The sequence below is a fragment of the Calonectris borealis genome, chromosome 1 (genome assembly GCF_964195595.1).
Source record: "Calonectris borealis chromosome 1, bCalBor7.hap1.2, whole genome shotgun sequence".
Lineage (NCBI taxonomy): Eukaryota > Metazoa > Chordata > Aves > Procellariiformes > Procellariidae > Calonectris > Calonectris borealis.
In genome coordinates, this window is record NC_134312.1 from 7,205,093 (window position 1) to 7,226,544 (window position 21,452).

The 21,452-nt window shown below is 36.0% G+C and overlaps 1 protein-coding gene across 5 annotated transcripts in view; it reads right to left on the bottom strand.

The window, feature by feature from the left end:
- The window catches only part of UPF2 (UPF2 regulator of nonsense mediated mRNA decay), a 68,530-nt gene that overhangs the window by 38,098 nt on the left and 8,980 nt on the right, over positions 1 to 21,452 (bottom strand). For 4 of the 5 annotated variants that reach the window (XM_075143441.1, XM_075143450.1, XM_075143468.1 and 1 more), the window contains exons 4-10: positions 18,091 to 18,251; positions 16,874 to 17,071; positions 14,939 to 15,088; positions 11,898 to 11,960; positions 8,591 to 8,694; positions 7,950 to 8,035; positions 858 to 966 (exon numbers count right to left, since the gene is read on the bottom strand). In XM_075143441.1, the coding sequence (XP_074999542.1) occupies positions 858 to 966; positions 7,950 to 8,035; positions 8,591 to 8,694; positions 11,898 to 11,960; positions 14,939 to 15,088; positions 16,874 to 17,071; positions 18,091 to 18,251 (871 nt within the window). The remainder of the gene's footprint in view (positions 1 to 857; positions 967 to 7,949; positions 8,036 to 8,590; positions 8,695 to 11,897; positions 11,961 to 14,938; positions 15,089 to 16,873; positions 17,072 to 18,090; positions 18,252 to 21,452) is intronic. The other variant, XM_075143459.1, reaches the window with a different exon arrangement.

Below are 21,452 nucleotides of genomic sequence, written 5' to 3' on the forward strand. Positions count from 1 at the left end.
ATAAAGTGCAGACTTTTTTTCTTTTCAAATCACTGTCATCCAACATAATTTTACTGACAAAGTACAAATTTATCTCTATTTCTAAACATAATTATGTTCAGCAAAATACAAAATTGTATTTCTGAACAACAGAAATTACTTTTTCTGACAACAGTTAACATCAGATAGTTAAGACTTAAATCTGAATTATTCCTACACATTTTCAGCGTCAATATTAGGAAAAAAGTTTTGAAACCTGTGCCATAAAATTCAGAAAACAGTGAAGGAGTCATTGCTGTGCACCATAACCAATTCTATTAAAAAACTTAGAACAAAGTGAAAGAAACAACATTGAAAAATACATTTATGAGGCATAGAAAATTTTGGTTGATGAAAATTGTAAAAAATATTTTTTTAGAATTTATCATTACATTGCAATAGTAACCACTATATTACAATAGTAACCTTGTAGTGGGGATCTGTTGTTAGAATAGGTCAGTTCTCATTTTCAATGTAAGTTATTAATTAACAGAAAACTCTTAACACTTACAGTTGGAGCACAATTTCTAATTTTTGCAACTTTTGTTGTAACTGTTACACAGTTCATTTTAATCACTGTTTAACACTGGAAATTATGGATGACACTACAAACAATACAACTTATCATATATGTCTGTATATATATGCAAAAAAATTTTAAACATACAAATCTAGTATTCTAGAACAAATTTGCTCAGATGACAGAAAAATATTCTAAATTGAGTCACTAAATTTTAGAACTAGCATCTACATAATATCAAATGTTATTTTTTCCTCAAAAGATTACAATTTTCAGATTGGTTAATTGGAACGCAGAAAACTAAACCAACAAAACATACATGAAATCTGAAATCCCCTTTCAGCATGGAACAAAGATCCTCTGCTACATCAGACATACAGGGATGCAATGTGGCAACCAGCCTTGCATAAAACGGTAGCAAATCCAGCCTGCAAACAAAGGAGATGATAAAATAGACAATTAATTTATGTTATAGACAAAAATGTATTTATGTCTACAAGTATGGATACCATTTTGCTCGTGAAAAGAATGAATGTGCGTATACTGACAGAACTATGTACGTGCAATCTTATGAGCTCACACTTCAGATTGCAATATTATTTAAAAATAACAATACAAAAAGGTATACTACCACATCCTATTGGAATCCTTTACAGTTAATCTCCTTTCAAAACTACTGCCTTAGGTGAAATGCCAAACACCATCTTAACTACGGAATTCGACCTTTAAGAAATTACCAGATACAAACAAAAGTCAGATCCCGCTCAATATGCAAAATGAAAAATTCTTACAGACAACTCCATTTGTTATTGCAATTTTTTTTTTTTAAGAGCAGCAGAAGACATAACCAGGAAGGTAAGAACATCTTTATTTTTAAGGCAGTGAACTTCTAAATGAATGTAGTAATAGTATTACATAAAACAAAGCTCAGCAGATGCAATGTGGCAACCCTTTTGCCCAAAACTCAGTTAGTAGTCCCACAAATGGTAATATTTCAAAATCTTCTGTAGAACTTTCCTTATTTTCTTTTCTCTTTCCTTGATTACATGCCTTCATTTCCATTTCACAGTATCACATGTTTCCCTTAGGGAATTTTGGAGGGCAATTTGTGTTTTCCTTAGTTTGTACTTTGTTTCTGTCCATGAAAGATTCTATCTGGTTGTAAAAATGGGATAAATGCCCTTAAACCTGGTTTACGGCATCGTGTAACAGGACACACAATATTACACAGCTGCTTTACATAAATGTGCATGTATCACTTTTAAATGCAGAGAAACCAACTGCACTCTGAGGCCTCATAATATCATTTAACAAGGTGAAGAAAGTATTTTTGTTTTATTTTCAGAACGTTAAGTTAATGCTGTAAACAGATGAACTGTAGAACAAGCCTACTGTTTTAAATGGAGAGAAATATCTTAAATTTGCATGCTTCAAGTGAGAAATTGCCTGTAAGGGAAAAATGGATCTTGAGTTTACACTTTATAAAGGATTAAGGTTTTCCTTACTGCTAGGGAAAAGGAAAAAAAAAGAAAAAGGAAAAGAAAAAAAAACACTGTTGAAAATATCTAAAAGCACAGTCGATACATAGAGCTTGCCCTGGCACAAAGTAAAACTGGAAAAGCATCAGGACAAAAACCCCAAAACAAAGCATACATGACTGCCTCCCCGCTCCTTTCTACTGCTATGTCACTAGAGCATATTTCCAAGATCTTTAATATCCACTCATAGAAAGAGAGGGATAATTATGTATTTAATTGTGGACTAAAAGCATCAGAATATACTACCTGAAAGAGGCATAGCTAAGCAGCCTCCTGATAATACATAAAACTCCTGGTGAAACATTGCAAGTATCCCAGTTACCTATTTAACAGTTTTTATTCTCTCTTGTTAATCAATAACTGAAGCAGTATTTACATTTTTCAAGCTTGTTGGAACACACAGTCAAGGATGACTAGCCACAGCAAATTACTATGATGTTATTAAGCATTTAGCCATTAACTTTCAGAGAAGAAGTGAAAGTCTCATTACTTCACACACAAATACACAAGCTAAACTAAAGAAGGACTTTAGCTGAATTGAGGGGGTGTGTTTTAACTGAGGGGATTTCTATATGGCATCTCTTTTAACACAAATAGCAGAAAATTTTATTCTGGTCTGAACAAGCACCTGCCTGCTGAGAGCTAACAATTTCATCTCTGTAAACTGAACATACCTGGGGGAAAATTAAAGTCTTAGAGCATATTGTTGTTATTCCCTCAAAGAACACAAAAGGTTTCTTCATGAGGAAGAATACTAAGACTGGGTATTTCTAAATAGGTGAAATATAATAAGGAAAAGCATTGGGTCAATTACTGTGAAATTGGCAATCAGAGATTGAATCTGTTCCCTCTCCCACAGGGGAGTCAAAAATTAGTTTGACTCAGAAGTGGAGAGATTGCAGTATCAGTGGCACCATCTACTGGTACCTGCAGTAAGGCTAATCTAATTAGGTTTTTTGTTTTCTCCAAAAGCACTTCTTTTTCTTGAGAAGGGGGGCAGATATTAACTAAAACCCCCCCAAAACTCACAGTATTTCTTTCTCTTCCTGCTCTTCTACATTATGAAGCAAGATCTAGCATCAGGGATGAGTCAGTTACTCTCTGAAGCCTGTTTTAAGCACCCTGAATACAAACTACCACAGTAAAAACCCACTACTTCTGACCATTGTCATTTTGACCACATACCTTGGATTGCTATTTAGTCAACTCTGGATCACATGGACTGCACTTCAGTGAAATATCTAAGAGCACATCTTTTTTTTGTAGAATTTCAAATGTTAGTTTATTTTTTAAAAAAAAGAGACTTTGCTCAATTAAAGTCCTAATTGCAATCTCTCTAGAATGGATGCATCTCAAAATTTTATACCCAGAAAGAGTGAAGGGGGTATTTGGTACATTTATTAACTGGGATTCTACCAGAAAGACACTTAAAGATGGAAGCAACAGAGCAAGAACTCCTGCCTCACAAGCATAATCATAATCCAGATAAATGCAGTATATTCACAGGGCCTGAACAGGTACAAACTGCCACCCACGCTGCTCAGTGGGAAGAGAATGATGCTGTGGAATTTGCATGCTATCAGATAAGCACTTTCTGCTTTTGTTTCTTAGCCATGGCATAAACTCCTTATCTCAAGCACATCCCTCAATTTTATCCTCAAATGAGAGAGGCCACTGAAACACTGGTAAGTCAAGTTCAATTGAACAAAAAGGCCCTTGCTACTGAGGATTCTCAGGATAAAAAGCTGAAAGAAGGTAGATATACAGGAGATTTACATCTTTTGAGTTAAAATGCTCAGAACTATTTAACACTTAAGCAGCTAACTTCTGAATTAAGAATAGCCAACAATAATGCTAAAATTTCTGTATGAACAACAGATCTCTTGCTTAGTAAACCTGCAACTTCATAGTTCACCATAGATGAGAATGGCAAAAAAATCAGAAGCCACAACAGCCCCTATTTGCTGTTTAGCATTTGTCTAGAATTGTTTAGAATTTAAGGCCTAAAAACAGTTTTTAAACTTCTCATATTGAAGTTGAAAAATTTCAACAAAATTGCAGTATGCAATTAAACACAAATAATTATCTGTATAGGAAGATAATTCAGTTAGATAGCAAAGAATTACACAAAAATGCCCTAAAGTTGCGAGCAGTATGGGTTAAATCACTGTACTGTCACTTTAGTGCAAACTATATAGTCCTGAATTAAAAGGCTAATATTTAATTTTAAATCAATCCTCCAATGCAAATCTGAAAGCCACGTGTATACTAGCATTGAAAAAATCTTTTTAAAAGGCTTTCTGTTGTTTTGGGTTGGAGGTTCAAATTGTAGCTGAAAATACAAAAGCGATCCGTTTGTAAGTACTCAACAGAGCAGTGCAATGATGTTATATTCTAACACTAATTTACAGTCAGTTGAGGAAAAACTGTCCTTTTTTGTCAAATTAAGTTTTCTGTCTTCAAGAACCCTGCATTTATCCCAATCTATCCAACCCTAGTAGGAGCACGAAAGCTCCCTGGCAACACTGCATAATCACTTTGGCTTCACAGTGTCTGCATTACGCCTCAGACACCAGTTTTGTACTTTCTTGGTAAAATTGTTGTGCCTGCACATTTCCTAAAACTGATCTCTCAAGAGAAGAAACAGAACTTATTCTGTTATTGAAATACCTTATTATGGCTGCCAACATAACAGCTACACTTAGACAACATTATCCGATATGCTTGGAGACTAAACACTTGAAAAATATACTGCTTTATCTACATCCTATAAGGATACTGTTCCTCTGAATCTTTCACAAAAAACCAAAAGTCCTCAAGAACATAACCACAACAAGCTTTCTTCTCCCATGGTAACCTGGAGGGATATTGCAGAAAATCCTGGAATTAGTAAAAACTAGTATGCAACAACAATAACAGAAGGTAAAGACATACCATTATGGCTCAGTGAAGAAATACACGAAGCAAAAACATTGTTAATGCATAGTATACAGAGCTTCGAAGCAGTGTGTTAAATAATTTTCTAAATGAATTGGTAGCATTTTATAGCAACCGTTAATACTGTGTGCCATATACCCACCTGAAGTTTTTCCACAAGGATTATAAATCATAGAATGGTTTGGGTTGGAAGGGACCTTAGAGATCACCTAGTTCCAACCCCCCTGCCATGGGCAGGGACACCCTCCACTAGACCAGGTTGCTTAAAGCCCCGTCCAACCTGGCCTTGAACACTTCCAGGGAGGGGGCATCCACAACTTCTCCGGGCAACCTGTTCCAGTGCCTCACCACCCTCATAGTGAAGAATGTTGATTTTGAGACAGAAAGCAGAACTACACCTTTACCAACTACAGTAATAAAACTAACTTAAATATTAGGATAGATTGCCCTTTAAAATCGTCTGCATCTATGGGCTATTCAGCTGGTATTTTCACTGCAACTGTTTGTGGTTCAGAACAAAAAGCTCAGTCAACATCCTGTTTCTCCTGCTTAGTAGCCCAGAGACGGGCATCACTAATGCAGGCAAAAGAACAGGCAGATATATACAACTGAACTTAAGATCTCACAATTGGAAGCTGGAGTATTCATTAGTCCAGTAGGTCTCAGAGCAGACAGCAGAAAAAGGTATTAAAAAAAAGAATTGTACATGGAATATTAATATTTCTTAATATTAAGAATAATTAATATTTATAATTAAAGAACAGCAGTGATCAGCTGAGCCATTCGCTTCAGTATTAGTTCCAACCGTTAGAGAACAGAACTGTCACAAAGATAGCAGATCCTTGAGCCAACCACACCATCTACACTAGACTATTGAGTTCCTACAGAAAAATTAATCTTTTTAAAATTATTATTTTTAAAACAAATTTGTGGGATAATGGAACTACCATCAGGAAGACAACAAATCAGTGGCAATGTGGAGACTTATACACGTTTCTGGCAACTTACCATGTTCCTAGTACAGCCTGATCAAAGACACATCTCTTTTTTTAATACCACAATACACCAGGAATTTAACTTTTGCTTTCATGGTATCTGTGAAATCACACTGCTGAATTTACAAGCCGTCATATTGTTGTTCTTTGAAACTACCTCTTTTGCTGTGCACAATGTCAACAAGTTCCTTTAGGTCATTATCATTTAGTACACTTTAGTGGCTTATGCAAAGAAAATCATGCATCTTCAAAGAGGTTCCAAGAGTTAATGATCAATTTGAGCAGTCCGGAATCTACAGCACCAGGAAGAAATACAGGGCAGTGGTACGAATATTACTGTATGTTCACAGACCAGCCAACAACCCACTTCCATTTTGCAAACAAACATGGAAGATTCGCTATTATGGTAGAGCTGGAGACAAGAGTCTAAGTCATCCTGCTGATTTACATTGCTGTAGATGTTCTAGGCCGTGAGGAAAAGTTTTTCTCAAATTGTGTTTTGATGCATTTCGTGATTACCAGCAGGCTGATAAATAGAAATGTTGTTTCCTCTACATCATAAATTTGGGCTGAAGAGCACCTTGTTACCTCTAACACAGAAGATATTCAACTGCCTGCCTCCTCTGTCAGTAATTCCTATTTCGGGCACAATCAGGCCTCTATCAAAGTCTCCAACAACTTTTTGACACCAAAGAGGTGTCAAAACCATAATTTTTAGAGAAAAGAATACCTAAGAGAAAGAAAGATTATGTGCACTTCTAATTGCAAAACTAGTATCAACGTAGAGTCAGGTTAATGCATACAGTCAGCAAACAAACCATTCATAAACAGCTAAGAGAGTAGAGTTATTAGCACAGCAGATGCTTATTACAGATGGGATGTAGAAATAGGCTAGAATTAAGGTTGAAAACACAATGCAAGAACTAAGTGATTAAAAGCAAAGAAAACAAAACACCAAAGTGTGTTTATTCAAAGCAGTAGTCTACGCAAGTCTTGAGACAAAATGGACACTCAAACTATGTTTTTTCCTCGGTGTTAAAAGGGAATGGAATCAAAGTGGTGTGAACTCTTAACAAGAAATCCAAGATGATGATGAAACATTTGAAACTAAAAGCAGCATCAAAACAACCTCTTAGGAGAAACAGGGCAAGGTGGAGCTAGAAAAGCGACTCCTTCATAACTGCACCTATTTAAGTTGCATCTATTTAAGTTACAATTTTACCAGAGAGCAAAGAAATATATTATTCTTCCAATGAATTTAACAATTTTATCTCAATATTTGCAATCATTTCTGTAAGCATGGCTCGTCCTGTAAGTGCAGGGACCTCTCTTACACAAAGAGAGGGACAAGGAGAAACAGGAAAACTCTACTTAGACAGAATGACACGGGCGGAAGAGGCCAGGCTCAAACTCTTATCCTTGCTTTCTCTAAACTGGCCGGCGTAGAACCAGCTCTCTTCCAGAAGATAAAAGGCTACAATGGCTATGTACTATACCAGAATTAACATGTCACAAGAAATCCTCTTTCCTAAACTACACTATGCTCTAACAATTCATCGGTTCTTATATAAAAAAGCGCTAGTTCTCCTGAATAACATATTTTGACTTTTTTGATAGAAGGTAGGCTTTGCTGTTGTTTTCATGGTTAAAAAGTCATTAAAAGATCCACTATAAACACACAAGTACCAGAAAAGAGAAACTAATTATTAAGAAAAATTTACACTGCTATGGCAAAATATTGTGGGAAATTGCTTGATCATTAATCCTAAATATTTCTTTGGTGCTCTAGCATAAATCACTCCAGAAGTGCACATCAGGAATAAACAAATGCAACTTGGAATATGCACTGCTCTTCAGTAGTTTAAACAGTTAAAAAATACATACATATGTTAAGTTAAATAACCAACGAGTGGATCCAGCTTGCTCCCCTTCAGTTCTTACCTTTGTCTAGGAACTATGAAAAGTGCTCGTACTAGTTTTCTTCTGTTGGCTTTTGTATTCATATTCATGCAAAAATCCATTGCTGCCTATAAAAAGAAAAGTCAATATAATACTTCACCTTTAATGCAGCAGTTTTTTATTTAAAGTAATATAGCATGCTTTTCAAAAGCATCTTTTACAGAGCTATTCCTGTAACATGCAGCTGCTTTAAAAACAACCGTAAAGGGGGGAAAAAAAAAAACACTTCATTTTTGTCTAGAATTGACATAATTAGAAAACATGTCCAGTTACAGGAATACAGACTGATTCTTTGGATCAACACAAGGAAGAAAGCAGCTTTAGGTAGACAGGGAGTAATTTGTCAGGGAGTGATGGGAAGAAAAAAGGAAAAAGCCAACTCTACTTCTAAAACAAACTAACACATAAGAGAATGGGCAGAGGAAACCAGTATCACATGGTATTTGGGCAATGGCTGACTAAGTGAGAAAAAGAAAATACTTCCTCCAGGTTAAAAATTAATTTACTAGACTACTAGTAAATTCTACTACTGCTAGACTCCAGACTTCAAATCTTTATTTCCGATCAATCTGATCTAGCATTATAGCTTTTAAGAGTGGGAAAAAAGAAAACCATGACTATACCTTGTCTATGAGGTCTCTGTTGACACAATTTGGAAGCTGCTGAAGAAAAGCATCTACTATAAGTTTTAAATGAGATCCAGTACTGGCTTCTTCATCCTCTTGTTCTAACAGAGTGAAATAAACAAGCAGCACACATCTTTAAGCTATGAAATATAATGATTTACAATCACATTCCCCAAACACAGTGCATTTGTAACGTTTAGTTGTTAAATATTCATCCACAGATTAAAAAGAAAAAGATATAAAGGTGAATACAAAATTTTGTTTTTTAATGCAAAAAATCCATTGATTGTCTATGCCGACAAAAGTCAAAAGTATCTTGTCTTCCTATTCATGAAGTTCTCTACCTCCTAATTTATGCTGTCAGGAGTAACAACAAATATATATTCCTAGAAAACTACGTTAATTTCTTTAGGTGATAAAAGGAGGACCACAAGAAGGCCCAAACACGGGGGAAAATAATATGGAAAAAAAACCCCACCACAACAAAACACCTTAATGCAATTGTGGATTCTATTTTTTTTATGTATGTTTGCCCTGCAGGAGAAATAGAATTTTTGATCAAAAACGTCCATTAAGGCCATTCTTTCATCTGGTATGTTCTTGACATGTTTTCACTTGAGGCTGTAAAAGCTAGAGGCCAACTCAATTCCTTCATCTGTACAGAAACCAGAGTATAGAACCATAAAGTGACAAGGATGGAGGGTTGATCACATAGCAATTGCAAGGCAAGTGACAACTTGTTTTTCAAGCAAATGCTTCCGTGTAATTTGCAACATAGGAAGCAGTGACAGTGACATGTATCTACTAATTGAGTCAGTAACACTACTCGAGTAAAAGACTGTAGGACAACTCTACCACTGAAATTCAGATTTTCTGGCATCAACTACGAACATCTCACCAGACCAATGCCCCTACAGTTACCCTTTAATTGCAAAATGTGTGGTATGCTTCAAAAATTTTCTGGATTTTACTAAGTCCTAGAGAAGAGCCTAGTTTGCTCTATAGCACAACATGAGCCAAAACAATGAGTTATAACAGAAATGCTTGGAAAGAAGCCTGCATTGGCCAAAGCAACACAAAAGAACACTGCTTCCTGAAAAAGGAACATGATGTTTGGTTTTCTTTCAGTTTGAGGACGTTCAGCAGTAACAAGAATACCTAGGAGGTATTTGAAAGCAGAACAGAGGCAGACAGACTTCAAAAAAGGTGAGTATGGTAGTGGTAAAATAGCACTCAAATAAACTACAAAATAACCACGACTTGGTAAAGTTACTTTGTCTGTACAGGCTACACAGTAAGGTAAACTAGCATAAAAGACTGAAGTTCCTTTTTCAAGTTACTGAAAGGCAAAGAGAAAACAAAGATGCTATGTTGTAGGACGTTTTTTCGTTGGTGTTTTCTGGAGACAGCTGGGGCCAGGGGTTGAGCTTAGGTAGAGAAACACTAAGAATTGTTCCAAGGAACACTGCCAGCTATCCCATCTTGAAGATGCGAGAGATTAAAGCAGATGACATCGCCTGCTCTCTTGTACAGGTAACTAGAAGTCGGAAGAACAAGAGAAGGGTTCATTAAGAAAGGAGAAAAAAAGAAGTAAAGGAAGATGTTCCAGATGCTCAGACAAAAGAGGACCATGAAGTCTAAAGAACCCTGACTCTCTCATCACCCATATACTCAGAGTTCACTAAGATGCATGCAATAGCTCAAACCAGACAATTTTTATTAGCAAATCTTGTTTTTATGCATTTTTCCATTTAGATGTTTATAGCTCACACCTTCCTGTCACCTTTCATTTTCCCCTTTTTCCCTTACAGCCATCAGTTGTCTTACCTCAGTCTCCTACTCAAACTGACTCAATGCTTTTGGAATAAATTCAAGTAGTAAGTCTTTGACAATTCAGTCACTTTTCAAGACAATCTTGCAAGAGGCCCTACAATCATATTGAATTTCAAGAGTTCCCAAATATATCTCTTCTTTCACTGGTCCTCTCCCTGACTAGAGAGCTACAGATACTCTCACATTATATTTCTAGGTATTTCTTTCTCATCATAGCATGTGGATCCTTTCTAAGTGGAAAGGCTTTTTTGAAGTACCTGAACCAGGTTTGGGACTTAAAACAGAAAATTAAGAATTTCACAGTGATAGGAAGTGAAAATGGTCAGAGCTTCCTTCTCTAAGGCAAACAACGATTCTAAGTATGCAATTCATGCAAACGATTAATTCATTTCTTGCTTTTCACTTTGATCCTCTTGAGTTGCAGTCTTTCATCATCACCACATTTTAAAACTGCATTTCCTCTTTTTGAAAATTTACTACAAGTAGTAATGCGTAACAATTAGGGTTAGACTATTTGTAACAGTCTATCTGGGTGCAGATCAAATCATGCAGCAAGATCACTGTAGAGACTGAAAGAAAAATTATTTTTTTCTTTTTAAACACCTTTATATTTAACCAGAAATGCATGCAATCCTGCAATTTTTGGGGAGAAAATATGAGAAGACCCTAAGGACTTACCAAAGTTGTTCTCCTGCAACGATTAGAGCCAATCAATCTTCTACTTCAGTAACAATAGTTTTTTGCCTTCCCCTCTCTCTACACACATACTTTCTGAGAAAGCCCTGGCTCCCTTGTTGCTAACATCTTTTTTTGATTTTTACAAAACTATAACCTTACAGAGGGCTCTCTTCTAGAAACTTGACTCTGCCTGAAAGCTTCAGTCTATTTCGTGTAGTATCACCTAGACAGGGGAAATAACAGAAGTGCTTTTGTAATGCTAGTAGCTATTCCTCTGCGAGATGAGCTTCTGTAATGAAGTTGATCATACAGGAGCCCTCACATTCAGATGGTACAAACCAATACTGTGAGCAAATTGTTGGCTGGATTCCCCTCTCTGCATAACATTTAGGCATAAGCGTGATGTTAAACATCTTGTTGAATCAAAGCCTCACTGAAGAATGTGTTCAGAATCTAGTCTCACAAGTCATCCAAGTCCAAAAAGTATTTCTTACTGAATATTTTTAGATCTTTTTTAAATTCCTGCTCTTCTGATAGGAACTTTGCTAGCTCTCTAAACAGTGTAGCAAAATTAACAGGGTTGACTTAATACTCACTTCTACGCATCATCTCTGCTGCTGACCAACCTTACAAAAACTGGCACTAGATATATATTAACATCAGACTCCTCCTGCTTCCAGTACCCTTGATGGCGTCCACCCTGGCCATTCTTTACTTAACATCTTGGTCTCCATTCACACAGCTTCATTTTTAACATTTTATCTTCTCTTTTAAAAACAACCTCAAAACTCACTTCTTTCAGCATGTTTTCCGTCACTATTTTCAGCTCCGGTGCTATCTGCTCCCTCTCTCTTCCCTGAGCATATTGAAAATAAGAAAATTAAGATTCACTTAAAGTTAACACAATAGAGAAACAAAATAAATTAGCTGAATTCCTAGTAAACAAACCTCTTCAACTAAATGCATCAACTTTCCTTTTAAAACTCATATCTTAAACTTAGCTGACTACAGACTCCAACCTTTAGCGAAAAAGCAGAGAAATAGGCACTGCAATGCTGTGAAGGAGGGTACACCAGTGCAGACCTGCTTTAAAAACACACACTTTGGAAAACTGCCTTGTCTCCTTCATATTTGGACAGGGGGGAAAAGACTGAAGAGAAGTGACAGAAGGAGATGCAGAAGTAACAAAAGATATGGAGTACCCACTGTCTGACTGGACTATCTACCCCATTTATAGCATTTTCCCCTCTATAATTTACCTATTCCCTCTGCCAGTGAAATCCACACCCCCAGATTATCACAATAACTAAAGCTACTTTTTTTCTTCATCTTGGACCTTACATCCAAGAGCCTGTGATGGGGTCTTGGACTCATGCATCCTCCCTTTTTATACTAAAGGCCCATCTCAACCTAGGAATACTCTGGTTTATGTTTGTAATAGTGTCATAATACAGTGGTTTCATTCTTTGCTGGCTTTGCACAAAACTACTAACTTACCTCAAGTACAGACGCACAAAAATTCAGTACGTATGAAGAAAAGTTAAAGCTAGATTTTGCAGCTGAAGGACACCTAATTTTCCTAGTTTCAAACCTAAGTGAACTTTATTTAAGAGAAAGGCTGAAAAAAAAAATCTACTAGTTCACTAGCTGGAAATACATCACAGAACTTGAAACAACATCTAAATTCAGATTTTTGTTAATTCTGAGTACCTGATGCTACCAACTAGGGGTGCTCAGATTTCCACACATACACCAAGAAAACAATCCTTGTGTTCCTCTGTATGTTTCAAGTAAAGTAACACTTCCATGCTGCTAATTTATAGCCTAGTTTTCTAGCAGAACAAGGATCTGGCGATCATACCTACTTTAATTTCCATCATTAATTTATGAAGCTACTTATCAATATCAAAGAAATTTGACAAAGGTATAGAATTCGCAAAGACACTGAGTTTCCGCATGTTTCACAAAAAATAAATAATGAGCAAAGACAACCATGAAGCAATAGTTCTCCACTAAGAAAAAGCCTACACTAGGAGCCAAATGACATTACCTTCACAAGGTAAAAGGCTTTCTTTAGGGGCTGGCTGTTTAATGATAAAAAGTAAACCCCATTCTGACCCATTTTAGATTAACCTTTCAGATGGGAGTATGTTTAATGCTCAGTCAATAGCTAGTTTAAAAACAGAAACTAGTATTGGTGGTTAATATTTTACATTACGACTAAACATGCATCATCTTCCTTTTACAATCAAAAGCATGATCATCAATCCCTTTTGTGCTACTGTACATACTCAAACTGGCATTGCCTCCCAGTTAGCTAGAACTATACAGAGACTGCATCTTCTATTTCTGATCTCATCTGCTGTTATTCTTTCCTCACTTCTACAGGATCTCACACTCATGTTATTTGACTTTGTCTTTGTATTTGGAATAATCTTCATCCTCCTATAAAGTCAAGAATCCTGTCAAAAAAAGACATGAAGGATATCCAAAAGTATTTTTGGCCTATCTAGCAGGCTATGACCAATCCAGAATGAACTGCTCTTTTTCCTTTTGATTGCAAGAGAACATCTATGTGTACCTCCCTTATAGATAGCTGGAACCAAGCTCTTCACTGTTCTGTTTGAGATCTCTGACCGGAGGATAACAACTCACTAAAGGTCAACATCCTGAAATTAAAACTTAACATCTTACGCAGCTTAATGAGCTGCTGACTACTCAGAGAAGAATATAAATGGAAAGGAAAATTTATTCTAAAGAGGGTATGGCTTTTTCCAACCTGTCTGGGTAAAGAAAGGAAAAACCTAAGGAAATATCACATAGAGTTATCCTGACAGTTTTCCTTTCAGAAGGAATCTGAAACAGTCTGACTCTGGAGCTGTCCAATTTCTTCAAATTTGTGAGGTGTCACAGACCAGCATAGTCCCAGGCTCAGCTAACTTTCGGTACACAAGAGAGTCATCCAATTTAAAGACCCATATGCCCTAACCCTTCCCTATTGTCAGCTGAGAGAGTCTGGCACTTTGAAGAGTTTTTCAAGCTACTCAACGCCCAAATCCACAGATCCATGGATCAGCTTGGTTAGACGAACCTACTTTTTAAACACCGATACACAGTTTTTGCTAGGGCCTGAACTTCTTTGCTTTGATGTGAACTCCATGGCTTGAAGTTTTGGCTTTAATTTCTTAGCTTGTAAAGCCCAATGCAGTTTCAAGCAAGAGAATGATTAGATTATAAATTCACTACATCAGGTAGAAATTCTTAAGAAACATTTTGCTGCTGTTTCTCCTAGTAAAACTAACACAGCTAGATTTTCATAGGTGCCACTTGCAGCCCTTTACGCATAATTAGAAGTTAGAATTCTTAAATCCTGCTATGTAAAGCCATAACATCAAAAGAAAAGTCTTTAACAATTAACAAGACAGAAAGGCAGAGCTGAATCTTAGATTTCAATAGAAGTTAAAACCAGAAAATATTTTATTAGCACCCTAAGCACATTTGATGAGAAAATCATTTATGCACTGAAGTCTACATACTTCTTTCTAGTCACTTTTCAGGCAACTGCCTTCACGTTTGATTATTTTTAAAAGCTATATGAAGGAATCAGTAACTTCCACTACATAAACCTCTATATAATACTTTTCACTTGTACCTGAATGTCTCGTTACAACTGCATTTTTTACCACAATCCTGACAGTGTCTAGCTACTAAAGTTTCATAAATAAATAATAATTCTCCCTGAAGTCATTCTAGCTACTAACTAAAAACCATCAAGCTCAAAAAAAACCACCAATCGGGAAGCAACAAAGAATTCCTAAAACCAATTCTTCTTACCTTGCTCATCAAGAAGCTTTTTTGTAAGATCTTCTGCCTCATCTCCACAGTCTAACTCCAGAGGATCATCATTAATATCCAGGTTCTCCAGCTCCAACTCCAAATCCTCACTCCCAGGTGCTTCCTTATTGTCTTTGGCATCTTTTGAATCTATTTAAAAGTTAAGTAGAAATATCAAACTATTACATACACACTGTCATAATCAGAATACAGGAAGACTCACATTGCTAAACCTACGTCTCTTTAGTGTCTTAGTCTCGTTAAAAGGAAATAGGGAGAAGAGTATTTACTTCTTGAGACTATATTGTCTCATCTGTTAGGTCTCAGTGGTTTGATATCCTTCATACAGCTTTACCCATATGCCTGAAAACTGCAAACATTTACCTACATTGGGGTCTGTCAAGGACTGCCAACAGTTTTGAGTGCTTTGGTTTGTTCTGAACTACACCTGGTACATCTTCATTGGATGACATGCATACGTTCAAATAGAAAAAGATATTCAGAAATGTAGCAATCTAAGACTGAAAGTGCTTAAAGTGGATTCAAGGTCATCACATGGAAAGTGCAAGCAAAAAAACCTCCCATACTGGGAAGGGCAGATAGAAAAACAGTAGCCTCCAAAACCCCAGTAAATGAATATCATAAACGTTATTCAAAGAGACCCAGATTCAAAGGTACAAATTCTCATTTAATGCTTGCACTTCATATTATTCATAGCTCAACTGATAACAAAATCTACAAAGCAAGGTAAAGAGAAAGTATTTTATACAGACCAAGAAAAAAAAAGCAAAAAGCAGAACAGGAGGAAGATACTGAAGAAATAACGTGCTATGTAGGTCAAATAAAAATCATGTTTTCCTCAAACACAAATAACCTATGACTCTCTAGATGAAGATTCAGAAAGGTATAGCTAATGTTTTTCTTGGACAACACTGGTCCAGCATAGAGCATTTTTCCAAGAGATTACTATCTACAACATTTTACCATTCTTTTAGGTCTCCTTCAAGCCTCATTTGCAGACTACGCTTCATAAAAAAATAATTTTCAAGGCAAATAACCTTATTAAAATACTTAAATTTTTCAAACAAAACCATGACAACTAAACAGTGTACACATCATATGGAAATAGTAGACTCACAAAGCAAGCAACCTGTTTAGAATCACAGACTAATTTAGTCTGGAACGGACCTTGGTGAGGTCTCTAGTTCAACTTTCTGCTCAAAGCAGGTGAGCACTGTATTCAGACCAGATTTCTCAGGGATTTTTCCCAGTTGTCTTGAAAAATCTCTTAAGGCAGAGATTCCAGTCTTCCTGGGCAAACTCCTCCAACATCTAATTATCCTCACAGGGAAATTTCAGAATTTAGAAGTTAGAAAGAAGGCCATGAGCTATAAAGTTGAAATTCCATTAATACTCAACAATGACCTACCACATGTTTATTAGAAAACCATGTAGCCTGTGTCTTTGTTGGCATTTCCTCAATGCCAAAACACTGCTCTTATCCAAACATGCATCTTCCGTTACACTTTGAGCCAGTGATGGTGAATGTCATTTTAATCCCATTATAACTAAAGTCTATCAAGGCCTGGTTGTGAACCGAGGGCTGCGTCAGAAGTGAGGAACCATCCAGGCCTTTTAATCTACTGGAATTTCATACTGAGACAGTTGGCTACCATTGAAAATTTAGTGGAAAAAACAGAATGAACACTAACATCTTTCAAAGAAGGTAAACTACTTGGTTTCTCACAGAAAAGTTAACATTTACTTGCATTTATTAATCTCCAATTAAATTTCGTATCTTCCCTAAAACTTCATCCAAACTGGTGTACTGTCCTGATCATCACAAATTATTTTGTTAGAAACTCATTACTTCCACCAAATTTGCATATCTGTTGGACAAAATATTTTAAAAAAATACTCATCTAAGCATTCTACCTCTTGATTCATCTTTGCTGGAATCCTTGTTCTGGGAACATTTTTCATTATCTTTAAACAGAATTGCTGGCACAAAAGCCTTTAAGTCGATAAGATTCTCATAGAAGTTTCTAGCATCTTCGTCTTCCCAGATACCCCCCTCCAGGTCATACTCTCCAGGCTTTCCTGGTGTGAAAATATCAATACCAGGTCCGTGTTCTGCAAAAATAGTGAAACCATAAGAAAGTTATTCACACACATTTTTCACCTTCTAAAGGGAGGCACTTTAACCTACTTATTACTACCACTGTTTTCACTTAAATACTGCAACGTACTCTTCAACCCAATCTTAATATTAGATATATGAATAAGCCATCTTAAAATTGTAAATTTGGCATTGATAGAAAACACAGACAGTATCAGAGTGAAAGTCGAATCAAGTAAAACCAAGCAGCACATTATGTGGTTTTAGAAAGGAAAGCTATAACAGACTTCAACAACATTAGCATAAAAAGTAATTGCTTTGAGCATGATGAACTATACTTATCATATTTTAAAAACAGAAGTTTGAAGAGAATAATTTTAAATTTAGAGGTATTCAAGAAATACAGCTTTTTTAAGCTCAAGATCTCTTCAGACAAAAGGTACACGCATGATTTCAACATCTCTAAATCTAAAATTTGAGATTCATCAAGGCATTGAATAGCTCTGCCAGTTAAATGCTTTACCTCTCGTCAGGAGGTCAGAGAGCCACCTAGTGACTTTTCTGGCTTAACAGTACGTTCCTGCTCATAGCATCATATCCCAAAATATACTTCGAATACAATTTTTAACAATATCAGATTTTAAAACTCTAACATACACAGTTCTTTAAATATTAAAAAATGCATTACATTAAATTGAAAGGATTAGGTTAAAAACATTTTTAATTTTCCATTTATTCCTGTATTACCTGAAACAAATCTAAATAGATATTACTTAAAAATAATTATTACTTAATTATTTAATGTTACTTAAATAGATCTACTTACTTATACAATAGTTATGTTTACATGTTAGGTTTAATTACTTTAATAAAAAAATATGTATTATTCATTCTTTGATATCCTTAAGGGAGAAAACCTAAATAAAAAAAAAATAAATGGGAAGAACACATCAGTAAGAGGGTTTGGTTAGCTTTCCCACCACATCCAAGCCAAGTCCAGCATCCTGTTTACTTGCTTTAGAAGATGGCCTACCTTCAGGTGTTGGTTTCTCCTGGGGAAGGTCAGGCATATTTTCATCCAAAAGATCAGCTAGAGATTGAGAATTTGCCAACAGCTTCTGATAGGACATTGCAAATTCCTCATATTGCTTGTGTCGATCTTCACTCAGCTCTCCTTTGGAGTGAAGAATGCGCCTATAAAAACCAAAGTTACAGTAAGATGACCTTTTTTCTTAAAATATATTTGAGCTATACTGAGCCACTACCGATTTCTCTGAGCAAAGCTAATCTTCCCTCTTCGAGGGAACTGTAAGAATTCTAGTTTAGACCGCAATAGCAAAAATTTGAGCAACCCTATTTTTTTCCAAACAACCATACTGAATTACTGACTTCAGTATCATTGAGGGTAGCACAGTCACAAGAGCCCTAACTTCAACGTCCAAAGAGAAAGACTAACTTTTTTTTTGTCATAACTCTCCTGTAACAGTCCTGCACCATGAAAAGACCTTTGTAGTAAATTAAAACATTCAACTTGCATGAAAGCATAAAAGTTACATAAAAGTTGCTTTGCATCTGTAACAATACATTTCCATGCTGTTCAAATGATTAAATGGGCGATCATTGCTAGGAGGCTCAAAAAAAGTTGCACATTAAGACCAGCCCATTAATTTTCCAATAAACCAAATTATTTCACTTGCTCTTTGTTTTCTTTTATGAAACTATCCGTACTTATTTTAAATTCTCATTTTTAAAATTGAAATCCTTTGTCAAAAGCAACTTGCATTTGAAGGAACATAATCACTGCTTACAAGTGCACAGTAAAGCAGTTTCAGGACTACATGCAGAACAGTACAACTCAATTTTCTTACCAAACTACAATTAAGGCCATCTTGGATTTCAGACAAAAAATATCAAGAACTTTCAGTAGTTTGAACCAAATATACAGAACAACGGAATCTCTGCTAGTACAAAGCTTGCCATAGAAGTCTTTCATCATCCTTGATTTTGGGTTAACTTAGAATAAGCTGGTTGCTCATTAGCAATGTTCTAGTTTGTCCTCAGCTAGGGCTCCCGAGAAGTGCATTTTCCCATCCATGGCTTGATCCACTCTGCATGAACAGTTATTATATGGACGAGGCATGGTCAGTTCTTTACCAGTAAGGGACACTTCGAGACGGCTGAGCTGTTTGGGGACCTACTACAGCAAAGATACAAATGGGCTCAGATCAGACGGACTTTCAAAGGGAAGCTGATAGAATGAGCTTGCCTAGCAAGTTTCCAATTTGTTTTACAGTAGCTTGAATAATGCTAGTAACATTGGACTAACTAGCTGTAACCACTGACAATGCACCCCGCACTGAGATGAAAGCATCAGAGGATAAAGTTTGAAGTATGGTGTGAATGCCATAAATCCTAAAGCAGGTAGGATCATTACATTATCATTAGGCTTTTATTAAGCAATAACTATACAATCACATTCTTGCCAGAAGACTCAAACGATTTATAGCATAAAAATTCTAAAACAGTTTAAGCAATTTACGTTGAGGGATAACAATCTTGGCATTTTTCAGTTCCAGGTTAACTGTAAAACAAAAGTCATCTTTGTATGATGACTTTGTATGAATGACAACACATTCACAGGGTGAGCAACAAAATCCCTATCTGCTCAGAACCAAAACTTGACATAGATGTCTTGCTAGAGGGCAAGAAGTAGTAATGCTAGCAAAAGTTCTATTTCTTGTCCCTCTTGCAAAAACACACCTATGTAACATGTATTACCTGCTCCTGCAAAGTGGAGCAAGAAAAATTAACAAATTAAATAACCACTGACAATTTCTAAAGTGCAGTAGTTCAGTTTGGATTCAGGAAACATGTTAAGTGCCAATTCATAGCATTTCCATGGAGACAGCTATGCATTAGGTACATATTTTAAGTTTAAAATATACCGGCAGCCTCATAAACATGAGCACTGAAGCTTTGTGCTATTATTAAAAACCAAAAAAGCAAAGTGCTGTAACAACAGTACAAGAGTTTCAGTTCTCAGTTTCAGTTCCCAAAAGACAAGTGTTAACAAATCCAAGCACGCTAAAGCATACTAAGCAAACTTTTAAAAGCACAATTCATTTTTGAATGCAATTAAAAGTACAGCATACAGTACTTATCTTACTTTATGTCTCTTCAGAATTTCATGAAGTGCCATCATGCAAGTTCAGCAGATCTTAAAAACATCCTTAATTTAGACAAAGGAAGTTTTTTCCACATCTAACACATTTTTGAAAACTCACACTACAATTTGGGAATCAAGTTGTTTCCTTCCAATGACACAGCCCGCACAGGTTTTGCTGTGCCCTTAGCCGTGTAACCAAACAACCATCAGGTTCTACTGTCAAAGCGTAACTCAAGGTAGTTTTCCTAATTATCCACTTGCAGAAACCCTTGTGTCTAATAATGCTTTAATTTTACCTAAATGATTCAGCAGGTAACACAATATGAAAGCACTGTTAAAGTTAGCATATTAATTTTCAATTAACTCAACCAATCTGTACAGCTTGAGTTATTTCACAGTCACTCTCCTGACAGAGGTAAATTCAAGAGGTATTTACCTGGCAAAATATCATGACCTAAACATATGACACTGTTGATGCACAAGAGGGAACAGTTCACCCCCTGTTCACTTCACCAGTTCTGGAATAACAGTAGGAATAAAAGCTGTTGCTATCAGCAAAGCTGATCAGGTTTCAAATACACAAAGGTCCGTTTTTTCCAATAGTATTATTCATTTTTTTAAAAAAAAAAAACAAAAAACAAAAAACAAAACAAAACCAAACAACAAAAAAAACCAACAACACATCACCACAATCACTTTTCAGAAATCCACAGTTTAGGAAGATTTCTATAGTATTCAAAGACTTCTTACCAGGCAAGTTTCTGTCTTTGACCCCACGCCTTGCACATCCATAGCATGCAAATGCCAAGCATCTCTCTTGTTACAGACACGTTGTAAGCAAATAAAATTAGGCAGGAAAGTTTTTTGATGTCTTGTATCTTTAACAAAACTTATTCCCCAACTTTTAGTAAGCAGCTAAAATAAACATCTAAAAGTTCAGACAGAGATAAATAATAGAATTATCTTCATCCAGTGATAAACTATACTTCTTCACATTCCTTCCCCAAAACAAAGCCTTGCACCCAAGTTCATAGGGATAATTCAGATAAGGTGCATGAAGAGGTCTCTAGTCTGATCTACTCAAAGCAGGCTCAATGATGAGATCAGACCAGGCTGCTCAGGGTTCTATCCAGTCATTTTTATCCAGTTGTGCAAGTAGACATCAAAGTATATTTCCCTCTCGCAGATCACTTACGTTCTTTCTCCTTCATGGTTTCTTAACATTCTTC